Below are 10375 nucleotides of genomic sequence, written 5' to 3' on the forward strand. Positions count from 1 at the left end.
AAGCGGGAATGCTTGGAGCCGAAGCGCATTGCCTCCTGGAGAGCACGCAGCCCAGGGGAGCGGCAGTGCCCAGAGCGCAAGGCCCAGGCTGCCATGCACTGCGGTCAGAGCCCATTTCTGATACCAAGTAGGATGTCAGCAGGGGAGGGGCAGAGCCATCCCCATCTCTTGGCTGCCAGAAGGTGCTGTGCTCCCCCCGCATTCCCAGCCTTGCAGCAAAGCAAGGGGATTTGCTGAAGTGCCTTTGCTTAGATGTTGCCTGCTGAGGGGACCAGCCACAGATACCAGGGCTGCAGGATGCCAGGACAAGAGCCCCTTCACGCAGCCTGGGAATGGGGCTACAGAAACGGAGCTTGCAGCTGCTGCCCTGCCCTGGGCTGGGGTTTGGGGGTGCTTCCACCAGAGCTAGGTCACTCCAGCTCCTGCAGCTTCTGGGTGGACCAGGCTTAGTGAACTGAAGTGATGAGGGGACAAGGCCAGCTCAGCTGCTGCAGTGCCACTAGGCTGGACTCTCTCCACCCCATTCTCCAGGACAATGCCAGCTGCGCCCTGGTTAAAGCCCAGACCAAACATGGCCAAGTTAGTATTCAAAGTCCCAGGGTGCTGTTCCTTCCCCAGGATCAGCCTGTCAGCAAGGCAGGGGAAATTGTGCCGGGTGGGCTCACACACGCACACAAACACGCACACGCAGCAGCGATGGAGGCTGTCTTTCCTGCAGAGTCATCTACCATCCACTAGCCCTGCCGGCTCAGAGTGCCACACGCCATGTGAGCTGCCCAGCAGTGCCTGATGAGTTGGGCTGTGTGAGTGGCTCCTGGCCTCGCAGACGCAAGGTGAGAGCCCCAACCCCTGCAAACTGGGACTCCGCAGCGAAAACAAGCCTGGAAACTAGCTAGAGCACTTGCACCTCCATCCCACCTCAGGGTGTCCTGGGAAAACGGAGGGATTGGGAGCCACGTGGCCAGAGTGAGCAGGGACAGCCCATGACCTCTCGTCTCCCTCTTGGAGGGAGCCAGGCAGAATCCCCCCGACTCCGAGCTCTGCCCATGGGACTGGTGAGGGGGGAAATTTAGCCTTTCAGAGCTGAGGCAGAACGGCCCAGGAAGGGACACTAGGAAGGGAACGATGGGCAGCAAGGACAGAATTCACCGAGGCCTAGTGTGAAGCCTGGATGCCAGTTAGACCTGTGATTTCTGCCCTTGCGGGGGGTGAGCATTGCTGGCTAGGAGCACTGTGAAGATGAGTCACCCTCCAAGGGGCAGGAGACGCAGCGAGGGCAGGATCTGGGGGCAGGGAGTGCTTTTCTCAACAGCAGGAAGGGAAATGAAGTCAGAGGCAAAGCCAGGCCAAGTAGAGGGGCAGGGCCCTGATCCTGGGGAGAAGGATGCAGCTCTCCAGGGCCTCGCACCAAGCCCTGGCCTGAACGGCACAGCCAGCCAAAGGCACGCACGTGTTGCACTGCCAGCACAAGCAGGTCTAGGCACTAGTTTAATCAGATGCAGGATGGACACGGCCAGCACCTTGCTGCACCCTGCCTGATCCTGGGCCAAGCCCTGTGCTCCCCATCCAAATGGGGACACCACCAGCCAAGCTGGCGCCCCTTTCCCACCACGAGGCCGGACAGGCAACCCTGTCTCTTGGGAGAACTCCGTGATTCCCCTGTCCCACCTCAGCTCAAGAATGGCAGACGGTTTGAGGCTGATCGAACGAGCAGTGCTGATTAAAACAAGGGTGTGAGAGCTGACATCGAGCTCCGCTTGCCACCTCCACGTGATTCTGCCCGCGAGCCTGACCCTGCACAGAGGCCTCTCACGCTAGGTCTGGAGTTCAGCACTGGGCACTGGACCAAGCCTTCCCACTGAATGGGGACGTGGGTCAGAGTGCATGGCTGGCGGGCCAGGGGGATGCTTGCTGATGGGCCATTATGCTACTGGAGGTCCCCCGTTCCAAAGTGGGACCGATGAAGTCTTTTGGGAGCCGGGGCAGGACTGAGCCCAGAAGAGCATCGCGGCTCAGGCGGGTGCCTGTGCCCCCCGGCACCCCCCCAGCCCCACTCGGCACGTGGTCATGTACCTGCACAGAACCCCCAAGCCTGCTGGTTGCTAGGTGAGTTCCTAGAGGTTCCTCGGCAGGCTGCTGACCGGCCTGAGGATCCCACACCTCGTCCCCCTCAGGCGACTGCTAGTGACAGGCAGGAGAAACAAAAGAAGAAGAAGGAGAACGGTGCAGTGGTAGGAGGGACCGGGGAAGGAAGGTGAGGCAAGGACGGGGGAAGAGATGGAGGAGGAATTCAAGAAAATAAAGACATGCAAAAGCAAAAATATAAACAGAGCAGCCCTAGCGTCATCTCCACAAGGCATGGGAGGCAGTGAGAGCCCTGCAGGCTTCCCAGCCAGACTGGGATGAGCTGGGGCTGAATGCTGCTTGGCCAAAGGCTGTTGAACCGTGAGCACCCTGGCTTTCCCTCTGCACATGCAGGCCCCATAACCCAGAGAGGCCCCTTGGGCTCTGTGGAAGGAGTCCAGATACAGCAGATACAGCTCCTGTGGGCAAACGGGCTGCATGCTGGCAGAGCCGGGGGGGAGGATGCTGCCTGACACTTCACTTCGGAGGTAGTAAGGAGGGATTGAAGCGAGGCTGCTCCCCTGCCTCTGTGGGTCCTTCTCTCTTCCAGATGCGCCTGATGAGTCTAGATATGAGCAGACAACTGATGCCCCAGGACACGGCCCCTCCAGGGCAGCAGGCTCCGACTTCCGCTGGCCCACAGGCAGCAATGCAGAGTGTGCCATGTGCAAGGGGCGATGGTGCCCTCCTCTCCCAGCTGGCAGAAACATCCTCTCTGGAAAGCCAAGTCTGCCATCTCTGTGCACACGAGCCTGGGGTGGGGGATCGCTGCTCTAGGGGCTTTCTGGTGTTGCAGGCAGCCTCCTGATAGGAGTGTTAGCAAGGCCTTTCCCCCAGCTCTGGTAGGGCCCCAGGAGGGGAAGAGATCCTGGTGGTCACAGCCCCTCTCCATAGGACAGGCTTGGGGTGTCAGGCTTAGGAGAATGCCAGGGGTGTACCTGCCAGCCATGGCTTGGCCTTGTTGCTGCTGTGAAGCTGAGTACAGCGTCCAGCTCAGCAGAGCTGGTCCCAGTGCCTGTGGGTGGGGGCAGAAAGGGCCTGGACCACGTGGAGGTATCAGTGGCCTGGGGTTCCCCAGGAGCCAGTTTGTCTTCCCAAGCAGCCTGCTTCCAGAGGCTTTCTGGCTTGAGGTCATGACAGATGCAACGTCCTGCCCAGCGGTTGCTCCATGGAGGGGGAGCTTTGTAATGAGCCTGCTAGTCCCCACAGGCTCTGGGGGAAGCAGCTGTCAAAACCCAAAGTTGTCAGCGTGCAGCACCCCCACAAAGCAGCCTCTTTAGCAGGGTACAGACAGACAGTAAGGCACTGCCAGAGGTCTGCTTGCTGCCCTGCCTCTGGCGTCAGTGCAGAGGGAAGCCAGGACCACATGACTTCACCCCTACCTTGCTGGAAACTTCCCATCCTCCCTACCTGTGGCAGGTCCTCACTGCCTCCAAGAGCTGCACTCCTGCTCCTGGGTGAGGCAGCTGCATTGCCAAGCATCAGCCTGCACTCCACAGAGCCAGACATTGCTAAGCCTGGATTACGGCTCAGCCAACACAACTGCATAGGCCCGAGCCATCTTTGCCCCCATGGCTACAGCCCCTCTCCTCCCATGCAGCTAAAGAGGTGGCTGCAATCCTGCTGGCTGCCCAGATCACAGTGCTAGTGCTTCCCCTAGGGAAACGATGGGACCCCCACCAGAGGCAAGTGCATGTGACCCAACAGGACCGATCATCTCAACACAGTCACCTTGTTGCACCCAACAGTCAGCCACGTGGACCGAGAAAACCGTGCTCAGCAGAGCAGCAAGCATGGCAAGGCACCCTGACAATCCCAGCACACTGCAGCCTCCCTCATCCCCCACCAGGGGCAGGTCCCAAAAGTGACTTGCAAGCATATATGAAAGGGTTGCAAACAAATTTTTCAAATGGATCAATACACTTTAAAAAATGGATTCTCCTTAAAGGAGAAAAACGTGGGAAACTGTGGCTTTTCCCTTGCAGGCTGGCAGAGATCCAGCCTGCCACGCCGCCACACACTCACCCCTGCCCCACACACTGCGGGGCTGAGGCCTGGAAGCAGCGGGTCAGGAGCGAGGGGCACTGGGTTGGGACTGGCCACTGATGTTTACAAATGAGTCCTGGTACAAAAAAGGTTGAGACCCACTGCTTTAGGACATGGCCCAAGTGCATCACACAGCTCACTGCCCCTCTCCCCGGACTTCCCCAAAGACCTAACCCTGCCGTAGGCCATGACAACTGGTTACAACCAACAGGGTCAATCTGTGTGAGCCTGTCTTTGCTCACCAGTGCAGGAAGAACCTCCCAGCCTTTGCTGAAGAAGCTGGCAGGACCCCAGCGATACAGCCACTGGGATGGGTGCCCATCACACACAAGCAGTCGCTCTCTGAGAGTGGCCTGGAATCTGACCAGCAAGCCGGGCATTGCAGCCCGTACTGAATCCAAGGGGCCAGGCTGCTGACTGGGCCTCTGCCCAGGGCTTGCCAAGGCACCCCCCAGGCCCCTCTGCCAGTCAGAAACTCGTGACGTGTTTAGACCCACTCGCCCATGCCTCCAATGTGCCCCACTCCCAAAAGCATCTAATCCTGCCCACTGCTGAGTGGGAGCAAGCACCAGTTCGGCCTTCCCTGCCCATGGCACAAGCCTTGGAGAGCCTGGGCCCTCCCTGGGAAGGCGGAGAGGTATCAGAACGTCCTACGAGGAAAAGCAACTCCTGTCCCCATCTCCCACCAGACGCATGGCCTGCACCAGGCACCTGCTGCCACCTCACACTGAGGAGAGCTGCCATTTCTCTCCACCCTTGTGCGGTAGCAGCCCTCCCTCAGGCTGATGTCTCTTCTGGACCAGCCAGAGGAGAGGCCCTGCATTGCTCAGCCTCCCCTGCCATCCAATCCCCACAGTGGAGGGCAACGATGTGTGGACAGCACCCCTATGCCCCCAGTCTCCCAAATGGACAGACAGGCTTTGCCTTCCAGCCCAGTTCCCGGTGCCACTGATGGCTGCCGAGCCATTTGGGGAGTGGGCCCCAGCATGGCCATGGTGGGGCTGCGCCGAGCTCACCTGGTGCTTGGTGTGTGGCTGTGCTTTGTCTCTGTTCGGGGGCTGCACCTGGACGTCACTGTGGATTGTGCCGATGGGAGTTGGCTGCAGAGTGAGACATAAGGAGGGGAAAAAATGAGTCGCCCCGAAGTCCCTGTATGACCCATGCTGTAGAAAGCCTCCTGCTGCCTGAGTCAGATGGGGAAGGGTGGGATGGGCAGGGTGGGCCCTGAAAACGCATGGACGTACAATGGCTTCCCCTACTAGGCACAGGGACACAGGATCCTGGCTACATTCTCACCTGTGCCAAGGCCTCTGGGGTGGGCTCTCCCTCCCATGGAGACTGGGAAGATGCCTGCTTAGCGCACAGCAGGGCATATCCAGAACACAATGGGGCAGGGGCGATAGAGAGACCTAAAAAGGACACAGACTCTGGGGCCCATATGACTAACTCGAGGGGGTTGAATAGTCAAGAGAAGGGATGTTTAGCAGGCATGACTACTCCAGGACTCAGGAAGCAGAGAGGAACTAAAGAGCTCAGAGCTTCTCAGCCACCAAAACCTTAGCATGCCCTGGCTTCCCAGATGCTCTATCCATTGCTCCCCACCCTCAAGCCCTGGGCAGCCTCACAGCTCCTTCAGCCCTGGAGGGGCTCGGGCACAGGGCTGGGCAGGGTGGGGGTGAGTCCCTGCTAGCATCAGCCAGCTCAGTGCTCCTTCCTCTCCAGTTGGAAGCACTTACTAGTGGCTTCCCAGCCCAGTCGTATTCATAGTCGAAGACGTAGCCATTGCGGTCAAAGAGGTCCGTGAAGAGCTTCCGCAAGTAATCGTAGTCGGGCTTCTCAAAGAAATCCAGCCGCCGTACATAGCGCAAGTAGGTGGCCATCTCCTCTGCAGAGACAGGGCAGGCTCAGTGTAGGCAGTACCCAGCTCCACACCAGGGTCAGGGGAGCAGACTGCCAGGCAAGGGCAGACACACCCCAGGCAGGGCTCACACCATGGCGACCGACTGGCCCTGTAGAATGATCCCCCTTCTGCCAACCCTGCTAGGATAGCAGAGACTCTCTGGGAGCCTGGAGGAGCAGTGGAAGCTGGAAGGGAGGCACATGGTGGGAGGGGAGGAAAGCTATAATGCATGACACTGCAAGGCACTGGGCTATAGTGGAGCACAGGTGTAAAATTAAAGCTGTCTCCAGGTTTACACCGTGGGCTGTCAGCTTCCCCAGGGCCCAGACCCTGGGGTGTGCATAGGTGGTTTCCCTCCAGGAAGGCTGTCTGGACTGCTCCAGCTGGGGCAGCTCAGGGCAGAGCCTCAGGGGCTGGAGGAAGGTACCATTGCCCTGCAGAGAGATGATGATCCTGAGCCCTCCTTGCTTTTATCTTCAGCTCTGCACCTGCCTTGCTGGATGGCCTTGCCCAGCTCATCTACTCTAACCTCTTGTGGGGCTCCAGTTGCTGCCTGTATCAGGTAAAGCCAGGACATGCTCCTCCATAGCCTGGAGAGTCCTTCACTCCCACACACAGCACCCTTCCCACTGCAATGCCCATTTCCCAGCAGGTGGAAACCGTCACACATAGGGCAGGGCCACAGGGGCAAAACACAGAGATGGTGACCAGGCAGCAGCACTGACTGCAGTGCCACTGTTCTTGCACCGGGCCAAGCCCTGGTGAAAAATGCACAATGATCCGCGGGAGTTTGCTCCTTGAGTGGCTGCTCTCCCGGTGGGAGTGATGCGAGGGCCTGACAAAGCCCTCCTCAGACAATCAAGAAGCGGAGATTTCCTTATGCGATTTCCCTAGTGCTCCAGGCATCACTAACTCTAGAGAGGTGTCCTCAAGCAAACTGGGCTGCATACAGCTACTTCTTAAGTTGGACATAGAGAAGCCATGTACGAACTCACTCATTAGCACTGCTGAGGGAGGTGCCAGTTAGCCAGCTCCCATGCTAATTAGCTGGATTAAGGCACCAGCCAGACTGCTTCTGGTTTAGGAGGCAGTCAGGCCAGGGCAGCACAGAGCATTTAAGTTTGCTGGAGTCTGTGGCGGGCCAGTAGGGGGCGCTCCTGCGTTGAGCCGCCCACCTCCCTGCTCCCGACCACCTTCCAGGCTCCGAGTGCCTCCCTCGGGGTGCCTCCCGTCCGGCCGACCCCTTCCCCGGAGCACCCCCGCTAGCCTGGGGTTCCCGCTGCCACCATCCAAGGCTCTGGACTCACTTCTGGCTCTGCGCACCTTGGAAAACACAGGCCTGATCGTCCAATGGGTGCTAGACCCAGTATAAGCACTTGGGGCACTTCCCCAAGTCAGGGGCTGATTAGGAAGCCTCCCTTAGTCCACCGACCTAAGAGGCCTCCTTGGCATAATTTAGACCCACCCCTCAATAAGTCTCCCACACCGGTCACAAAGGAGAACTTTATTGATTACAGGGGGTAGGGCAGAAACAGGGTAAAAGGTAGAGCAATATCAAGAAATCTTATAGGAATATCAAAGGAATCCCATAGAGCAAACCAGGGTGGCTGAGGTAGCCGTTTCAACACGCATCTGAGTTACTGAAGCTACGTATCTGATCGGATCTCTAGTAGGTTACTCACTCGCATCATCCAGAGGTGGTTGTTGTTTCCTCTGGAGGCAGGGCACTCTTGCAGCATGCGGTGATGAGGAGAGAGCCAGGTTCAGATTCACCTGGATGACCGCATGGCTAATGGCTGCCCTTCTTCCTGGCCCAGGCCTTTTTAAAACCTCCCTGACCTCAGCAGCCGGTCCAATCGAAGCTGCCAATACTGGCTACAAACCGTCCAATCTGCAAAGCATCCCTGGCTACCTGGGCCCGCGCTCAGGGCCGGGTCTTCCCCCCCTGCCCAGGTGACCAGAGCATCGCCTCCCAGGCGCCAGGCTTTTGTCTGCAGACAAGGAGCGAGATCCCCGCCCTGAGGGATTCAACACCAGCCTCTCGGGCCGGCTGAGACAGATCTCTGGAGAGGGGCACCGACGGGGCATTTCTGCCACAGAGTCCAGGGCACAGACCTGGCACGAGTGTAGCTTGCACTGCTGGAACAAATCCCCGTGTGTGAGCAGAACATGAAAGGGGCTGGAGGCGACAGGAGAAACCTGGACATGAGTGCTAGCCTGCTCTGGCAGTATCCTTACCTGGGAAGTTTTCACACAGGACTTCGACAGGCGTGGCTCTTTTGGTGTCTCCGATTTTCTGATACCGTTCCTTTAACGTGTCAGCCTGGATGGGCAGAGAGGGGTTCAGCCCTGGGCAACATGACAGACAAGTGCCAACCATGGTCTGGCTTGGGGGATGCACTCAGGGACCCAGGCCTGGGTTCTCAAACTCCACCCCAAGCTCAATGGGCCCCTTGCTAATGCCTTGAATCAACTAGCATGCAGTGGGCATCTGGGCTAGGTTTCAGCAGTCATTCATAGGGACTTCACCCCCCAGAGCCTGCATGAAGAGAGAAGGAGCCCCTGGTGCAGAGCAGCAGAAACCCTCTGACCAGTGAAGGCCTGGCAGAGACCAGCACGGGGACACCCACCCATCCTGAGCTCATCAGCAGTGCCAGCATCCCAGCCCAGGGCTGACAGCAAGAAGGGGAATGGCTGTGGCTGGTTATTCCCGGAGACTTGTCAGAAACCTGACAGAACAGCAGTCCCACACCCAGCCACCAGGTGCCAGGAAGGGACACACCGGTGGGCCACAACCGTGGCATCCTGTAGTAGACAGTGGCCAAAGCAAGAACCTTCAGAAAAATGCTTGGTAAAAGGACAGAACTCATCCTTTCCCCAAACCCCTTGACACTGCTCAGTCCCAAGGCCCCACTTTCAGCAGGGCCCTTCCCCTGCAGCCATTTCATGGAGAAGGAAATCAAGGTCATGCTGAGAGGAAGTGTCCAGCCTGGGGTGGGAGCGAGGGCTGGGACTGGGACACAGAGCTCCCAGACCCCCAAACTGCCCTTCAAGCTCTGCTCTTTCCATGGATGGAGGACATAGGCTACAACCCACTAGCCAGAGTTGGGGGTCAGGCTCCCTGCATTTCATGCCCCAACAGGCATCTGCCCCAATGGGAAGTTAAACAGCCCTCAAAGGTGCTAATGGTGACATACCCCTGACTGAAGGACTCCAGCCCCGTGCCTGAGAGTCTGCCGGTCTCAGCTCTCTTTCATGTGCAGGCCAGATACTGCTGAGCCTGGTCTCTATAGATGTTCCCCACCCTGGTGCCAGCTGGCCCACTGGCTCCAGCCCGGAGGGAGAGTGGCTTTGGTGCCGCAGCCCTCTGGGCTTGCCTACACCCTGCTGGGCAAGTCGCAGCTTCCCGACTGCGAGGTGGCAGTTACCTTGAGCCCTTGCCAAGGGAGGCTCCCTCGGAGGAAGTACATAAACATGTGCCCTAGTGCTTCCAGATCATCCCTGCGGCTTTGTTCTGCGTGGGGAAGAGAGAGTCAGTACAGCCACCCACAGAGTGGCATTCCCTCATCTTGCCTCACTGAAGCCGGGCCCAGTTCCCCCCTCCCAGCAGCTGGGGAAGTTTGCAAAAATCCCCACGTGAAGATAAAGCCGGGGGGAAGCTCCAAGGATCACCAGCAAGGGGAGCCACACTGTGGACTATACCACCCTCCTTTCCCAGCAGTGTGGGGGCATGGCAGGAGATGGCAGTAGTGTTCTCAGGGGAAGCAAGGAGGAGGTTTCTTGCTCTGGAGTGATTTCTCTCCATCTGCAGGGCTTCCCCCTGGGAGCTTGCAGCACTGAGCAGCACCCTATCAGCCAGGGTATGGCCTTCGATTTGGGGCACTGCTCACTCCTTGAGGGGCAGACAGAGCCTTGCTCTACAGTCTGACGGGGCTGACTCTCAGCAAGACTCTCACATCCTGGGAAGCTGCACACATCAAGGAGGCTTGGAGCGTGGCCAGGGATGTGCAGTGTACATGGGTGGAGTCCTCTGCTCCTGCAACTGCCTGGTCATGCTGGTATCGGCTGGCATGTACAGTCTGAGACAGTGCTGGGAGCCTGAGCATGAGATACACCAGCCAAACACAGGATGACTCAATGCACCTGGCTTGAACTCCTGCAGAGCCAGCATCATATCCACCCCACGTGGCTGCAAACTGCTCATGACTACAGGGCAAACTGGAAAGAGAACCCAGCAGTCCCATGCCCTGTGCCACCAGGCACTCCACCAAGCTAGGAACACCTGGACTCACGGAGCCGCTCTTC

At 58.5% G+C, this 10375-nt stretch overlaps 1 protein-coding gene across 7 annotated transcripts in view; it reads right to left on the reverse strand.

Annotated features, from left to right (window-relative positions):
- The window catches only part of CSNK1G2 (casein kinase 1 gamma 2), a 69725-nt gene that overhangs the window by 2114 nt on the left and 57236 nt on the right, over positions 1 to 10375 (reverse strand). For 5 of the 7 annotated variants that reach the window (XM_025208301.1, XM_025208303.1, XM_025208304.1 and 2 more), the window contains 5 exons: positions 9499 to 9584; positions 8309 to 8393; positions 5907 to 6055; positions 5187 to 5270; positions 2074 to 2181 (listed from right to left, as the gene is read on the reverse strand). In XM_025208301.1, coding sequence (XP_025064086.1) covers positions 2074 to 2181; positions 5187 to 5270; positions 5907 to 6055; positions 8309 to 8393; positions 9499 to 9584 — 512 coding nt within the window. The remainder of the gene's footprint in view (positions 1 to 2073; positions 2182 to 5186; positions 5271 to 5906; positions 6056 to 8308; positions 8394 to 9498; positions 9585 to 10375) is intronic. The other 2 variants (XM_025208305.1, XM_006027165.3) reach the window with 2 other exon arrangements.

Source organism: Alligator sinensis, unplaced genomic scaffold (assembly GCF_000455745.1).
Source record: "Alligator sinensis unplaced genomic scaffold, ASM45574v1 scaffold103_1, whole genome shotgun sequence".
Taxonomy (NCBI): Eukaryota; Metazoa; Chordata; order Crocodylia; family Alligatoridae; genus Alligator; species Alligator sinensis.